General features: G+C 38.9%; 1 protein-coding gene across 1 annotated transcript; it reads left to right on the top strand.

The window, feature by feature from the left end:
* The first annotated feature begins 1,766 nt into the window (after positions 1-1,766).
* Positions 1,767-4,001, top strand: LOC100991622 (small ribosomal subunit protein eS7-like). Its single transcript, XM_055097164.2, has one exon. It carries the CDS (start codon positions 3,205-3,207, stop codon positions 3,805-3,807), a length of 603 nt encoding a protein of 200 aa, XP_054953139.1. The 5' UTR covers positions 1,767-3,204; the 3' UTR covers positions 3,808-4,001.
* The last annotated feature ends 14,094 nt before the right edge of the window (positions 4,002-18,095 follow it).

The following is an 18,095-nucleotide window of genomic DNA, read 5'->3' as shown; positions in this document are numbered from 1 at the left end:
TTTTTTTGAATTATTTATTAAAATCATGCAAACTATCCTACTCTAATTGATTCATAATAAAAACCCACAAGAATAAAAAATAAACGGTGAGCTACAAGAATAGGTAAAGAGCAGCATTGCCCCAGGGATAACTGTTAACATTAACCTAGCCCGCACAAAGGGAGGGGAGTCGACTTAAGATACAATGGTTTGGCCAGAGAGTCTACAAGGGCCTAATGAAAACCCTGGCCTCCAGCAGAAACAAACAACTTCAACTTAGGTCCCCAGGTTTTCCATACATTAAGATCAACCAAATTATGAGCCCCCAATCAAAAAATCATGAAGCCAAAAAAGAAAAGATAAATCACCAAGAGTGGGAGTCAGCAGAAATAACAAACAACAGAATTGGATACTCAAGAACTTCAGATATTTACATTACCACCCATAGACTATAAAATATTATGCATATTATGTTTAGATGGAATCAAAAAAATCAAACTATAGGAAATTATCAAAAATGAAACATTTATAGTTTATAAATAAAAAATAGCAATTGTCAAAATAAAAAACAATCAACATATTAAACAGCAGAAAACATGGTGGAAGAAAAAATCAGTGAACTGGAAGGCCGATCTGAAGAAATTATTCAGAATACAGCATAGAGGGCAAGAATATAGGGAAGAGAGAGTGTAGAGAATTATACATGCAACCTTGACTCTGTTAACTCAAAAGTGATGTTTGCCAACTGTTCAATTTGAAGAAGGCATTAATAGATACAGGAGAATGGAAAATAAAAGTCTAATAGAAGGAGGAAACAAAACGGAGAAGAGACAGTAGTTAAAAAGATAATGACAAAATTTTCCAGTACTAAAGAAAGATATGAATTCATAGACATTGGAAGCACCACATTATGTAAGAAGACAAGAAAAAATTTACATCTAGATACATCTTAGTAAACTACTGATCACTACAGAAAGACTTTTTAACAGCAGAAAGACAAATCACTAAGAATTAACACTTGGATAGTAAGTAGATATCTCAGAAGCAATAATGGAAGCAAGAATGCAGTCAAATATCTTCAAAATGCTGAGAATAAGTAATTATCAATCTAGAATTACACGTCCAGAAACATTATCTTTCAAGAGTTCAAAATAAAGAAATATTCTGATAAATTAAAAACTGGGAGTGTTTACCACCAATAGACTATACTAGAGGAACTTCTAAAAGATGTATTCAGAAAAAAGAAAAAATCTCAGAAGGAGTAACTGAAATACAGGAAGAAACAGTGGGCAAATAACTTGTTTAAATTGTGGGAAAATCCAAGGAAGTATTTGTCTTTTGAATCAACAGCAGTGTCTGATTTGTAATGATAAGCAAAAGGATAGAATGAAATAATGGATGAAAATCACATGTAAGCTGGGAGAAAGTGATCAGTGCTAAAGCATTCTAAGGACCTGAATTGTTCAAAAGGAGACTAAAATATTAATTGGAAGTGTTGATAAAGTCAGTACAGTCAGCCTTCTGTATCCACAGGTTTCACATTCATAGATTCAATCAATGACAGATGGAAAATAGACTTCAGCCTACAATGGTTCCATCTATATGGAACATATACAGACTTTTTTTTCTTGTCTTTACCCCTAAGCAATATAGTGTAACAACTATTTCCATAGCATTAACATTGTAATAGGGATTATTAAAAGCATATGAGAGGATATGCATAAGTTATATGCAAATACTATACTATTTTATATATAAGGGACTTGAGCATCCATGAATTTTGGCATCCTTAGGGGTCCTAGAACCAATCACCCATGGATAACAGGGGATAATTGCATGCCTAGCGAGATTTCAAGCATGAAAATAGATGTAATGATTTTCTTTTCTTTTTTTTTTTTTGAATGTAATAATTTTCAGCCAGTAGACAGGGAAATAATGAATTAAATGAATAAAATTTTTCAAATCAGTATTTGAAAGGCAAGAGGGAAGGGGTAAAAGCATAGGAAAATCTAGACAAATAGAAAGTACCAAGTGAGATGATTGAAACAAAATGAATATATCTATAATCCCAATAAAAGTGGGTCAAATTTTCCAATAAAAAACAGGCAAAAACCAGCCATATGCAGCTCACAAAAATCAGACCTAAAACATCTGGACTATGGAAAATTTTAAAGTAAAGATATAGAAAAAGAAATTCCAAATCACTGTAATTCTAAAATTTATGTATCTCAAAGTGTATCAAGCAAATGTTGCTAGAACTGCAGGAAGAAATTGAGAAATTACCATCATAAGGTGGGGGGCAGGAGAGTTCAACACATCTTTCTCAAACAAAGAGAAAAGCCAAGTCAAGGAAACAAACAATAAAAACCAGCAGCTATAGCTATAGAGAATTCAAACACCACAACGGCAAGCTTGACTTACTGAACATATTCAGAACACAGTCAATAATTAGAAAATATACGTTCTTCTCAAGCACAAATGAGATATTTACAGAAAGTAAAATAAAGCAAGTCTCTATATTTTAAAGAAATATCACACTGGCCACATTCTCTAAACTTGAGAAACACAGTAACAAAAAGGTAAACCAAAGTCTGTATTTGGAATTTTTAAACCTCGAAAAAGGGGTACAAGAAGATATTGTAATGGAAAATTTTGAGTATGTGTAAATGAATGCTAGAAATACTATATTTGAATACTTGCGAGGATATAGCAAAATTGGTACTTCAAAAAAATTTTAAGACATATGCTTATATTAGAAAAGAATAAAGACTAGAATTTACACGTGCCCTTAGGAAGTTAATAATAAATAAATAAACAAAAAGAAAGTCAAAAGAAGGAAACAATAAAGAGAAGTACAAACATTCACTCAATATAAAAACAAAGAGGTTAACAAAGAATCGACGCCCTAAGAATGTCCAATTAAATTAGTGGCTCTCAAACTTTACCTTGCAATAGAATCACCCAGAGTGCTTCTTAAAGCAAGGACTACTTGGCCGTATCCCTGAAATTCTGATTCAGCAGGTCCAGGACAGGTCCAAGATTCTGCATTGCTAACAAACACCCAGGTGATGCTGATGCTGCTGTCCGAGGACCACACTTTAAGAACCACCAATATAAGTTAATGTTTTAAATTCTCACCCAAATAACCATAAAACTACTTTCAGTTCTAGTTAAAGAAGACCTCTTCCTAAGCCGGCGCTCGGCGAGTTCTCCCAGGAGAAGGCCATGTTCAGTTCGAGCGCCAAGATCGTGAAGCCCAATGGCGAGAAGCCGGACGAGTTCGAGTCCGGCATCTCCCAGGCTCTTCTGGAGCTGGAGATGAACTCGGACCTCAAAGCTCAGCTCAGGGAGCTGAATATTACGGCAGCCAGGGAAATCGAACTTGGTGGTGGTCGGAAAGCTATCATAATCTTTGTTCCCGTTCCTCAACTGAAATCTTTCCAGAAAATTCAAGTCCGGCTAGTACGCGAATTGGAGAAAAAGTTCAGTGGGAAGCATGTTGTCTTTATCGCTCAGAGAAGAATTCTGCCTAAGCCAACTCGAAAAAGCCGTACAAAAAATAAGCAAAAGCGTCCCAGGAGCCGTACTCTGACAGCTGTGCACGATGCCATCCTTGAGGACTTGGTCTTCCCAAGCGAAATTGTGGGCAAGAGAATCCGCGTGAAACTAGATGGCAGCCGGCTCATAAAGGTTCATTTGGACAAAGCACAGCAGAACAATGTGGAACACAAGGTTGAAACTTTTTCTGGTGTCTATAAGAAGCTCACGGGCAAGGATGTTAATTTTGAATTCCCAGAGTTTCAATTACAAACAAAAATGACTACATAAAAATATATATTCACACACAAAAAAAGAAGACAGATCGCACATACACATTTATCTTCTCTCTTTTCTGATACTCTGTTAAAATACAAACGTAAGTAATAATGAGATCAGGAGAGACACATCAGCAGGTGAGAAATTACAAAGTTCTGGAAGAAAGCAGTTGGAATAGTGGTAGCAGAAGTGCACAGCGAAGAAAAACGCAGGTTTCTTACAAAATAATAAGGATACTGGATTACTTCTGACGGAAACCCAGACAGGATCAGAATCCATCTAAGATGTGTGACATCAGACTAAGAAGGATTCAAGGATTGGGGAAGGCAGAGAAAGTAGCACAAAAAATTATCAGTGAAATACTCAAGAAAGTAATTTGGCTTCAAGTACCTTAGCATCTACTTGGAGAGAGATATATACAAGTAAAGACAATTATCAAATTCAGGCAATCTGGGTAATTCGGAATGTTGGGAGTGATTTTATGAAAAAAAAATAATTTGACCTAATATTTAAAAAACATATGTTATATGGGTAGTGTATGTTTCTTAAAGTTGTTTTTTAATGCTTCACCTTCCAAAGTATTTTGTATCATTGATGAGTATTAAGGTTAGGTTACGAAACTTATTGAATTGCTAAGGAGAATTACTAATTTTAAGTATTTGATTTAAAAATTAGGATTTGAGGCTGGGCACAGTGGCTCACGCCTGTAATCCCACCACTCTGGGAGGCCGAGGCGGGCGGATCACAAGGTCAGGAGATCGAGACCATCCTGGCTAACACGGTGAAACCCCATCTCTACTAAAAATACAAAAAAAATTAGCTGGGTGTGGTGGCAGGCACCTGTAGTCCCAGCTACTGGGGAGGCAGGAGAATGGCGTGAACCTGGAAGGCAGAGCTTGCAGTGAGCCGAGATCGCGCCACTGCCCTCCAGCCGGGGCAACAGAGCGAGACTCCGTCTCAAAAAAAAAAAAAAAATTAGGATTTGAGATGTAATCATAGCTTTCATAGGCAAGCAAGAAAAGTAGATAATAGAGGAAATATTTTATTAGCAAAAGATATTCAAGTAATGTGTATATATTCAAAGCAATGTATTTTTACTCCAAAGACCATAAAGTCCAAAAACCACCTGAGCCGTACTATACCCCTGTAGATGTTTGGTATTAGGAAAGATTCAAAATAGGCCAGGCGTGGTGGCTTACACCTGTAATCCCAGCACTTTGGGAGGCCGAGGCAGGTGGATCACGAGGTCAGGAGATCAAGACCATCCTGGCTAACATGGTGAAACCCTGTCTCTACTAAAAACACAAAAAATTAGCTGGGCGTGGTGGCGGGCGCCTGTAGTCCCAGCTACTCGGGAGGCTGAGGCAGGAGAATGGTGTGAACCCAGGAGGCGGAGTTTGCAGTGAGCCGAGACCGTGCCACTGGCCTCCAGCGTGGGAGACAGAGTGAGACTCCGTCTCAAAAAAAAAAAAAAAGATTCAAAATAAATTTGTCAACCTATAACTAGAAGGAAAAAAATTAAAGAATTAACTTTAAAGTATTCATAAGATATTTAGTTGTACTGCTGTACTTGGGTGTTTATATTTCCTTAATTCTTGCTCTAAATCATATATCATTCTTATACAACAGTGGAGGAACATTTAAAATATTCCTCCCTTACATTTCACAAATAAATGAAGGAGACTCAGAGGTATTAAATTAATCCATTGATTGTTGTGCTCTTATTTCAATAAAGATTTTAGTTTAAAGAGAAAATTTAACAGCAATTAGGTTTTTACAAGGTGATATACAATTAAATTTAGCTTATTTTAAAAGAAACCTTTGTGTAGTGAAGGTTGGCACCACTCTGGTGATAAACACCCAAATTGCACTGCTTCTTAAGAAAAAATTAATAAAAGGGTGGGGCATGGTGGCCCACGCCTGTAATCCCAGCACTTTGGGAGGCCAAGGCAGGCGGATCTCTTGAGGTCAGGAGTTTGAGACCAGCCTGGCCAACATGATGAAACCCTGTCTCCACTAAAAATACAATAAATTTAGCTGGGTATGGTGGCGGCTGCCTGTAACCCCAGCTACTCGGGAGGCTGAGGCAGGAGAATTGCTTGAACCCAGGAGTCGGAGATTGCAGTAAGCCAAGATTGCGCCACTGCACTCCAGCCTAGGCGACAGAGGAAGACTCTGTCTCAAAAAAAAAAAAGAAAAGAAAAGAAAAAGAAAGAGGAAGAAAAAGAATAAGAAAAAATTAATAAAAGTAAATTTTCATGTGTGCTAGTTTTACAAATGCAAAACCTAAGTGACGAGAAACGTATGATAATTGTAATCAATTCTCCATCTTCATGGGTTTTTCTCTCCCCTGAGGACATTTTCTTAGTCATCTACATGATCAGCACGCTTTTTACACATTTTAGGAAAAAATAAGCAGAAAGTACATAACACCTTTTTTTTGAAGTTTCAAAGTCCTGGGGCATTTGATTATCATCCTATTTCTACCCTTCTTGCTTTTTCTTCCCCACTCTCTCATGCAGCTTCTACTTCTGCCAGTGTTGTAGTGCAACACACAGGTACAATCGTTGGTGTCCTCTATTCTTCAGAATTTATTTTGAGAAATCAGATAGATTTTCTGGTTAGACATTTCCCAAGACAGCTTGTTTTTCTTTCATTTTTCTCAATAAAAGACCAAACTACCTCACATATTTGGGCATTTATGTCCATAGTTTGAAGCGCCTACCCACTGGAGCACAACTCTTATTTCACGTGGCTCCCCAACATATCTGTTCATCAGAATTGAATTCGTTGCCTTCGAGCATTTTGAATATTTTCTATTTCCCTCCTATCTCTTGGTATTTCTGTTGGGTTGAATACAGATGAGACGCTTGTGTGCTGGTGCCACCTATTGTTAGCAAAGTAGATGTGACTATGATGCTTGCTAACGAGACTACACATTGAACTAATACTGACTCTGACTACAAAACGGCAAAACGATAGAACAAAAATCTTATTTTTAATCTATTATAAAAGCACTACTGGAGTAGACGAAGATACTAAGTAGTTATATTTTATCTTTATTTTTATTTAATATGTACAAAGACTGGCTGTCTTTACATGGTGGCTCACACCTGTAATTCCAGCACTTTGGGAGGCCAAGGCAGCAGGATCATTTGAGCCCAGGAGTTTGAGACCTGCCTGGGCAACACAGCAAGACCTCATCTCTATTAAAACAAAAAAAAAAATTTATTTAAAAAATGTTTTAAAAAAGATTTATGAAGACTATTTTCAGTTTTTCCATTTTCAGTTGGACTAATTATATGACAATAGTGAGCATAAACACATATTCCAAGCACAGAAAAGCAATTAAAATTCAAATAGGCTGGGTGCGGTGGCTCAGGCCTGTAATCCCAGCACTTTGGGAGGCCCAGGCAGGCGGATCACGAGGTCAGGAGATCGAGACCATCCTGGCTAACACGGTGAAACCCCGTCTCTACTAAAAGTACAAAAAAAATTAGCCAGGCGTGGTGGCAGGCGCCTGTAGTCCCAGCTACTCGGGAGGCTGAGGCAGGAGAATGGCGTGAACCCAGGAGGCGGAGCTTGCAATGAGCTGAGATCGCGCCACTGCACTCCAGCCTAGGCTGCAGAATGAGACTCTGTCTCAAAAAAAAAAGAAAAAAAAAGCTAAGTAATTAAGTGTATCACGTATGTATAGACAAAATTTTCAATGTTGTAGTCAATTCAAAAACATATAAGGCATTTTGTACTGGTATCAAGTTGTCAACTATGATAACATACTTTGATAATTTTTTCATTTAAACCCGAAAAGTTGGCTCAACATTTTTTTTTTTTAATTTATAAAGAAAAGAGGTTTATTTAGCTCATGGTTTTTCAGGCTGCCAAGTTCAAGGGGCATTGGCTCAGCTCTAGTGCTACTCACAGCAGGGTGGAAAGTTGAAGGCAAAGCAGACACATGCAAAGGGGGATATGCACTTTCAAAGATATTGTTTAAAAATAAATCTTCTCTTTATGGCCCCTTTCAAAATTTAAACAAAATAAAACATCCATTAAAACATGTTTTCATTCTTATTCTTCACACCCAGGAACTGAAAACGTTAAAAGGTTAGAAAATAAGAATTGGCGGGGCACAGGGGCTTACGCCTGTAATCCCAGCACTTTGGGAGGCCAAGGCAGGCAGATCACGAGGTCAAGAGATCAAGACCATCCTGGCCAACGTGGTGAAATCCCCATCTCTACTAAAAATACAAAAATTAGCTGAGCATGCTGGTGTGTGCCTGTAGTCCCAGCTATTTGGGAGGCTGAGGCAGGAGAATGGCTTGAACCCAGGAGGTGGAGGTTGCAGTGAGCCGAGATCATGCCACTACACTCCAGCTGGGCGACGGAGCAAGACTCCGTCTCAAATTTAAAAAAAAAAGGTTAGAAAAATAAGAATCATGAGGAAAGATGAAAGGCACTAATTATTTACAATTTTCTGTGGTCCTTTCCACTTTGGGTTCCATGAGAATTAACAACAGGATTGTCAGAGGACAGTAACCAGCTTCTTATAGACAGTGCCTGACACAGTCCTGAGCAACCAATCCTGGAAACAACATGGAAACCTCTCACATTCGGGGTGTCACTGAGGCCAGCTTCCCACTCAAAGTAGGGATGCCTTTTGAAATATCCTCAACAAATGGCCGATCAGATTTTTCTTGAACATTTCCTGAGTGGAAAATGTAAGGCCTCCCAGTGAAGCCCATTCCATTTTGGGCAACCATTGGGGAAATCATAGTCAAATTACATATAACTAGAAATGTCTTTTACTTGATTAGAAGGACTTAAGTATAGCAGGTAAAAGTATTTTTCCAGTTCAATGGCTGCCTGGAAAGCCCTGTAATCTGTCCTATCCAAATTTTTGTGTAAATATATTATACAACATTTCAATGACCCATTAGAAAATTTTAAATCCCCCAATAATGAGACATCCTTCAATCAAATACTTCTTTCAATTAGGCCCTGAGGGTGATACATACTTCTTTCCCTAGAATCCTTAAGTCTTTTCTTACCCTATTAATGTTTTTCCTTTCTGTATACCTTTTCCTCTTTAGGCAGTTATGCTTAGTAAATGCTAATGCTTTTGTTTCTGTGTCTCCCAATACAATAAATTTACTTCAAATGTGGATAATATAGCATTTATTTATTTATTTTTATTTATTTATTTTTTTTTTGAGGCAGAGTCTTGCTCTGTCGCCCAGGCTGGAGTGCAGTGGCACGATCTCGGCTCACTGCAAGCTCTGCCTCCCGAGTTCAAGCCATTCTCCTGCCTCAGCCTCCCGAGTAGCTGGGACTACAGGCATCCACCACCACGCCTGGCTAATATTTTGTATTTTTTAGTAGAGACGGGGTTTCAGCATGTTAGCCAGGATGGTCTCGATCTCCTGACCTTGTGATCCACCCACCTCAGCCTCCCAAAGTGCAGGGATTACAGGCGTGAGCTACCGCACCCGGCCAATAATATAGTATTTCTATAGTATAAAAAGAGCTCGTCATCCCCTTTCTTTGTAAACTTCATTCTTTAGTTAATACTCTTCGTCTCTGAGCCTAAGAACCTAGCCCTGACTGCTCTTCAAAATTCCAAAAATGCATTTTCACTACCTGCTGGACTTCCCTACATCATTATTACAAAAATACTTCAGAGGCCAGGTGCCATTGCTCATGCCTGTAATCTCAACACTCTGGGAGGCCGAGGCAGGCAGATCACCTGTGGTCAGGAGTTTGAGACCAGCCTGGCCAACATGGTGAAACCCCATCTCTACTACAAATACAAAAATTAGCCGGGTATGGAGGCGGGCACCTGTAGTACTAGCTACTCAGGTGGCTGAGGCAGGAGAATCACTTAAACCCGGGAGGCAGAGGTGGCAGTGAGCCAAGATCACACCACTGCACTCCAGCCTGGGCCACAGAGCAAGACTCTGATTAAAAAAAATAATAATAATAAGCTTCAGATACCACTAGACCAAAATGAAGTTGTCACTCTCCCTTCTTCACCCCATCTCTTCTCCCTTCATAAAGCTGCTCCTCCCTGGGCCCTTCCTCGTTCATGGCAAAGCAATGCCAAGATTCTAATTGCTCCGTGGTTTCCCTCATCTTCAACATCCCATCACCTGCCAGGACCTTTTGATTCCACCTCTACCTTATGCCTCTGGGCTCCCCATTCACCACATCCTCTGCTCCTGTCCTCAGTCAACCCTTCATTTTTGGACTTTTAGACCATTTCAACAGCCTTCTAACTGATCTCCTAATCCTCCAATTAGAAACTTTGGTGATTCGCCTCTAAACATAGAATTCAAAGCACAATGCTTCACTCTTGGATCTTTAAACTTCTTTTCAGCCTTATCTTGCATGACACTTCTCTTGAACCACCCTCAACAGTTGTTGGTGTTCTCCCAGAATATAGTCTATTCTGTCTTGCCTCAGCAGCTTTGCTCAAGTAGCTCTAGTGGTAACGTCTTTTGAGGAATGTCTACTATTGGTGTACTTGCCACTTTTGAATTCCCAACACAAACTCTATTACCTCTTCTAAGAACACTCCCAGTCATAATTAATCCCTTCTTTCTCAAATATACCCCAAACACTTTGAACCTTTCTTGCAGCATTTATCCCATTTTACCTTATGTAAGAGTTGTTTATATATTTCTCCCAAAACTGCAAACTTCTTGAAAGCAGGGACTGTCTTATTTATTTCTGTATCATCCACTCATGGTAGCAAAATCCTTTGTTCATAGTGGGCATATTATAAATATTTGTAATAGGAATGACCAAAAGTCTCATTGAAATCAGGGTAGATTAACCAGTAACATGAGCCAACCCTTTAAGAAATGTTAAGAGATGTCCTTCCTGTTTTCTTAATTTGTTTCTATGTCTATATATTGGTTGATAAGATACTGTACATTGCTACCATGTACTCTGGAAATGAGTAAGACAGGATGGAAGATTTAAGAAAACTGGCTCAAGCAAACCTTGGTTGACATCAGGCACAAAGAACTTTACAAACCTGCTCTACAGTTTGTCCTCAAAATGCTGCATTCGAGTTGTTTTGTTCATAAATGATGAAATTTCATAAAGTACTGATAATCAAATGGGGAAACGTAAATGTCCTTTGGAAGTTCTTTCATCACATAATGTATTTCTTCCTTGCTTTGGGGCTCAAAGAATGAGGATGACAGAGAGACTGAATGGAAAATGGAATGGTGAGGGCAGAGAGAGAAGCAGCAAGTGGTAGGAAAGAGTGGAGGGAGAAAATAAAAGGCACAAAAAGCAACTTAAAAGGACCAGAAGTGATTTATGACCCGTTTGGTGTCTAGTGTGCTCATCACTCTGCCCTCTGGTCCCAGACTGTCTTTGATCTTCCTCACGGCTCATCCCATCTGCTGCCTGGAGGAGCTGGAAGGACCAAGGGTCAGAGTAATGTTATTTCTTCTCTTGTTAAACCTCACGCTCTCCTCTCTCTGCTGTCCTGCTTCCTTACTACTTGTCTCAGGGCTGGAATCAATGACCTGCATGTATAGTCTGTGTATATATATTTGAGGGAACTGTTGTGGGTTGAACGGTGTCCTCCAAAAACATATGCTCAAGTTATAACCCCTGGTACCAGTGAATGTGACCTTCTTTGGAAATGAGTCAGATGTGACCCACTTTGCTGACACAGTCAAGCCAAGATGAGGTCCTACTAGATTAAAATGGACCTTAATCCAGCGACTGGCATTTTTTTTTCTTTTCAATCTTTTTTTGGATCTTTTTTTTTTAATTTCAACTTGTATGTTAGATACAGGGGGTCCATGTGCAGGTTTATTACATGTGTATTTTGCACTCAGGTAGTGATGATAGTACCCGATGGGTAGTTTTTCAACCCACACCTCCCTCCCTCCCCTGTCTGGTGGTCCACAGTGTCTGTTGTTCCCATGTTTATGTCCCTGTGTCCTAAATGTTTAGCTCCCACTTATAAGTGAGAATATGTGGTATTTGGTTTTCTGTTCCTGTGTTAGTTCGCTTACAATTATAGCCTCCAGCTCCATCCAGTGACGGGTATCTTTTTAAGAGAAAGGAGAAGGAGATTGGGCACAGACACACAGAGAAGGCAGCCCTCTGGTGAGGGAGGCAGGGACTGGAGCGATGCAGCTCAGGCCAGGCAAGAGCCAACGAGGGCCAGTAACCTGCAGAGCCGGGAAGAGGCAGGGAGGTACGCGTCCCTCGAGCCCTCAGAGAGCCCTGCTGACACTTTGACTTCAGACTTCTGGCCTCCAGCACTGTGAGAAAATACATACCTGTCGCTTTAAGCCGCCCAGTGTGTGGTGATTTGTGTGGCAACTCTAAGAAACTGATACAGGGACTTAAGGATGTTGAGTATTCAGAGGAGCTCTTAGACCACAGCATAAAGCCATACAAGTTTCTCAGCTCCTGAGATAGATGTTAATCCATTTGGCCCAGATTTCTAAACAATGTGGTTTGCTCTACTTAGAACATATTTTGTAATATTAAGTTCTGGCTTTGCAATTTCATTTTATTAATGTTTAAATCTCAACCAGAACAATGAAGCTGTCACTGAGGAAGAGAAGAAAATAGAAGAGTCAGCAAATGTCTGGTATCTAGTAGGTGTTTAATAAAAATACTTGTTGAATGAACGAATGGAAACAATTATCAGAAAATGTCATAAGACATAAAAGCAGAACCTCTGATCCTGATCCCTGAGCACAAAAGTAAGATTTCACAGGCTGAGCTGAGTAACTCAAGAGCAGATGTCTACCACAGGCAGAGCCACAAAATCTAAGAGTAGAGCACCCACCATAAAAGGTATATAAAGAAGTAGACTAGACTACAGCACTGCAGAAAGCACTATATGCTCAGGTGGATAGAATGTTTTCCTGAGCGGCTGGGTTCTAGGAAGGATTGGCGGGGTAAGGTGGTGTGTACCCACTGCTCATAGAAAATGTGAGTCAAAAATATGGGTTATAATGTGAACAAGTAATGTTTCATCTTTCTTTGTTTTTCCCCGTACTTTACCTTTTCATCATTTGTGTGTTGCCTTTCTTTCTTTCTTTTGAGACAGTGTCTCTCTGTTGCCCAGATTGGAGTAGAGTGGCATGATCTCCAGCCTCAGCCTCCCAAGTAGCTGGGATTACAGGTGTGCACCACCAAGCCCAGCTAATTTTTTTGTTATTTTTAGTAGATACAGGGTTTCACCATGTTGCCCAGGCTGGTCTTGAACTCCAGAGCTGAAAGTAACCCACCCACTTTGGCCTCCCAAAGTGCTGGGATTACAGGTGTGAGCCACCACGCCCAGCCGTAAGTTGCCTTTCAATAGACAGAAGATGTATTAATTGTCAGAGGCTCTGAGGTACTGAGCCATTCATTATCCCTGGCCAACCATGAGAATCTCTCCCTCCCCTGTACACAAAGACCCTTACTGCCCAGTCTAAACCTGCCCATTCCATTAGCTTCCTACTCCAGTTTACATGCTGTCATGAGAGCAACCACTGCCTAGTTAAACATCCTTCAGAACTTCCAGCCACCACTCGAATCAAGCTTTCATCCTTTCTATCTCCCTGAGTAGCGGCGCTGTCCAGTAGAACTTTCTGTGGTGATGGAAATGTTCTGTATCTGTGCCATTCAATGCAGTAGGCACTGGCCACATGTGGTCATTGATCACTTAAAATGTAGCTAGTGAGACTACTGAACTTGATTTAAGCTTTCCATTTAATTTTAATGAATTAGAATTTAAAAAGCCACAAGTGGCTAGTGCCTACTCTACTGGACAGCACAGCTTTTAACTATTTTTGAGGAAACTCCAGTCTTTTTCATTGCTTCCTTACCCTGACTCTGGTCTAACCAGAGACAGTTCACAGCCATTTATCTACAGACACTCTGTCCATTGGCCTTGAAATCTGCAGAATCTCCCAGGCATCAAAGAGATTGCCTGCCTCTATGCTGCCTCTGAAGTGGCAAATACTTGGGGAATTAATGAAGTTGCAAAGAAACCCACAACCCAGTCGTTTGGATAATCCATTGCTGAAAGGAATTTTATCACAAGAATGAAATAACCAGGCTCCACCTGGAATTTTCATCTGGTATTTCCAGTGATCTATGATCATGTCAGTCAGGTGGCATTTCTTAACTGTGGTTTTCTAGACACCCTGTAAAAAATGAAAAAGGTATTGACCGGGAGGGGCCTTCCATCTAATTGGGAAAAAAATCCATCATTCACAAAGAAATAATTTACATGTAAAAATCAGATGTTTAGGATATATTTATGTGTCATCTTACTTCTGCTTATTTGTTTCATCTCCTACTGTATATGTCACCTGCCTAAGGTGAAAACTACTCGCACCTCCTCCATTCTCCTCCATTCTCAGTCTAAACTCTTGCTACTTGAAGTGGTCCTCAGACTAGCAGCATCAGAAACTCTTGAGAACTTCTTAGAAATGCCAGCTCTACTTTATTCCTACAGAACCTGAAATTACATTTGAACATGGTGCCCAAGTTATTTTGTTTGCACATTACAGTATTGAAAAGCACTGATCTAAACTAGTCAGAATTTTCCACACTGATTCCAGTAAATATCTGTGCTTATTAGAAAGATAGGCTGGTCTTCAGCTGTACTGTATTTAATGGAACGTTTTAGTTATTTGTAAAAAGCTCATCAACTAGCTAATTCGTTGTAACTTGAATTTGAAAAGTAGTATGTTGTTATGGGAAGGGTGCTAAATTGATACGAGGAAACCTGAATTTTCTGTTTTTGACTCTGTCATTGTCTGTTGGGCAAGCCATTATTTTTGTTCAGTTTCAGTTATTTTGGTTTTGTTTTTAATTATTATTCATTTAAATATATAACATGAGGTTTTTCTACTAATTGCTCCCAAACTGGGCTTCGCAGCTCTTTAGAATTTTACAAAACAGGAATGATAAGACCTCAAACAACTTTTTGTATATAAAAAAAGCCTGACATTGGAATTCTGCCTTTAAGCATGATAAGGTTACCCAGAATTTGCACTTTAGCTACCACATCTTCCTTGCTGCCCCAGATTAAAGTCAAGATTTAAGCTGTCTCAGACATGTGAGAAGTTCTCTCATTTTTAAAGACTTCCAGAATTCACATGGAACTGATATTTAACAGTCTTGACTGTAAATGAACCTAAACCCCTCGATCTTTAAGCTGTCTTTTCAGCCTGTGTCCTTGCAGTCAGTGGAGGGACGCAAGTCACCCTTTTCTGAAAAGAGCCTTTTATATAGGCCTTACCAGGGATTAGTTGTCAGCTCTGGGCCAGACCCTCCAGGAATGGTACACAGGCTACTTGTCGGGGGTGTCATGAAAGGAGGAAGGAAAATATGACAAAGGACAAAAGTATTCACTGCACAGTATTGCCTAGGGTCAAAGGCCTTTCCAGTCAAAGACAAACAAAAAAGATGGACACTTTTTTCCTTTGCTCACACTTTTGTGTGGCTTATTTCTTTCTTGGCCTTTACTTTCAATGTGAAGCCTTTTTTTCCTCTTTTTTTTTTTTTTTTTTTTTTTCCTGTTTGGTTTCAGTGACTCCATACAGTCACTCTTTTGTAAAATCGAAAGCAGATCTATCCCCGATAGGGATTCCTGAAAATTTTCCCATCCCTCAATATTCTAGGGACATAGTAAAGGTTATATTTACATGCCACACTGCATTTCAGGGAAAGTGTGATTTTCCTTTAAGGGTTTGCTTCCACATCTCCCACTTGCACCAAATACACTTTCAAGTTAATAAAAGCTCTACCTGCTGAGGCAGCAAATCAGGCTATAATTAAAAGGGAGGAAACATTTTACACAAGAAAATGTGTGGTTTGGTTTAAGCGTAAATATGAAAAAAAGGCATGAAAGCTGATAACAAGATATAATTTGTATTCGTGGCTTTTATTTATTGAACAAACTGTTAGAAGAAAACTTGCTTTAACTATTAACTTACTATATTCTAATAAGTCTTTAATGTTTCACATAGCTACTGCATTGGAGCTTGTAAAAATAACTTTAAATTCCAATGTCAAGTGGAGCATGAAGATTTGGTTTCATTTTCAAAACTGCTTTGCTGAGAAATATACCCTAAAAAGCAATTCTCATTTTACTTCCTTACAGCTCCAACAGCTGCAGGATGAATTATAAAATGTATTTAACCCAATCTGAAAGTTAGAATTTTGATCTCTGAAGAAAGTATTTTTGAAGACCCTCGCACATGCCAAAAAAAGGATTTAGAACTTTGATAAGGCTTCAGAAAGAAGCACTGTGAAATTTTGACAAAGAGCTACCTTCTTTTTTTTTCTTTTTTTTTCCAAGAATGCTTCAGATCTATACTATATGATATAATACTGTATTATATATGGATGAATAGTACTTTACTTTATTCTTGAATTTTTCATCCTTCTGGGCACACTGTATTACCATAGACAAAAAGGTATTTTATACCAACAAATTCAAATAAGCATTTATTTGTTCCTCAAATAAGCGAATGTTAGACACATACATATACATCAGCATATATATTTATGTTTTCTGAATATTCATTCAGAATGATTATGCTTTCAAACACTGTGTATCTTTCTGAAGCTGCAGACAGTTCTTTGAGGAGTGGCTGGTTAATAAGGACCCACAGCCATGGTGATTTTTCAAAGCCTGTCCCAGGGGAACATCACAAATCTCTAGGGAAGGATGGAAATGGTTTACAGCACCTTCTGTATGGACTGGTGGCCTTTAGGATGCAGAGCTGCCTTCCCATCCAATACTGGCAGCCTTAAGATAGGGCTAATGTCATGTCCTTATTTGCACTTACAGTGCTGTGTCATTCATCATTGCCATCATCTGTGGAAAAAAGTCACAATACCGTGTGTCAGTATGTGTTTCTCCGCAGCTATGATAATTTCGGTATTTGCACTAGGGGAAAATATACTTAGACAATTCTTATAATAAAAAATTTTGCATGTGCACATGTGCTATCTCACTGCTTTTCTCCTTTCACTTTATTAAAAGATTTTTAATGAAATTCGTGAGCACTATGTTCTGCTTAAATAATATCTTAGGTTATTGTGCTTCTCAATCTATACATTTGAATGAGAAATTAAATGTTTCTCACAAAATGATTGCAATACATTCTGAGATCCTTTGAACTGAAATATAGAAAATATGTAACAAAAGATGTGTGCACCATCTAAATACACCTACAGATTTGTTTCTGCTCTCTAATTGTTTAGTATTATAATGTCCCCTTTCCTAAGTTCTCCTGTTCCATTAGTCTCATCTAATTCCATTTTAAATTTAACACTTTAAATCAACATATACTAATATCTTTATTAATCAATCAACCAATAAATAATTCTTAAAAATTATGAAGAGAGCTACCAAAAATCTAGAAAACATGTTGCAAACTCTCAAGAAGATAATATCCTAACTGAAAAATATGACAATCCAAAAATTATTGGCCGGGCGCCATGGCTCATGCCTATAATCCCAGAACTTTGGGAGGCCGAGGAGGGTGGATCACCTGAGGTCAGGAGTTCAAGACCAGCCTGGCCAACATGGTGAAACCCTGTCTCTACTAAAAATACAAAAAAGTATCCCAGCGTGGTGGCAGGCACCTGTAATCCCAGCTACTCAGGAGGCCGAGGCAGGAGAATTGCTTGAACCGAGGAGAGAGAGGTTGCAGTGAGCCGAGATCCCCCCATTGCACTCCAGCCTGGGCAAGAAGCACAGGACTCCGTCTCAAAAAAATAAATAAATAAAATAAAATGATAAAAGTCTACATATTTTAAAATATCTTTATATCAGCTTCTTTACCAAAAAATATTTGAGACATTTGAATAAACGCCTAAAAAGGAATTGTTTTTATTTTTTAGCAAGAAATTGTGGTGTTGCAGGAAAACAAAGGTAGAAAACTAGAATAATGCAGATCAGAAAGCCCAATTACTAGACATGAGCCACAGAGTCAGAACTGAGGAAAACATGATCACAACCAAGACGCAGAGTGTCCAAAAGAGCAGGCTGGGTACAAGGTGAGGGGTCTTTTATTATCACTAGAACTAAGAGAAACTTCCCCTGTTGATTCTTATCAGGGCATACAATATGGCTTACTGAGCTAAAGCCTCGACAACAGTCTTTTAATAATATAATATTGGGTTTCATTTTGCTGTACAACGTTCTTCAAAGTGATGGCAATGATAGACAGTAAATAATTGAGAGCTGCATTGGAGAATTTACATAGGGAATATTAATAGATAGCCAGTGTATTAGTCAAGGTAATCCATGC

This window comes from Pan paniscus, chromosome 14 (genome assembly GCF_029289425.2).
Source record: "Pan paniscus chromosome 14, NHGRI_mPanPan1-v2.0_pri, whole genome shotgun sequence".
NCBI lineage: Eukaryota > Metazoa > Chordata > Mammalia > Primates > Hominidae > Pan > Pan paniscus.
This window is presented reverse-complemented; position numbering and strand designations above follow the sequence as displayed.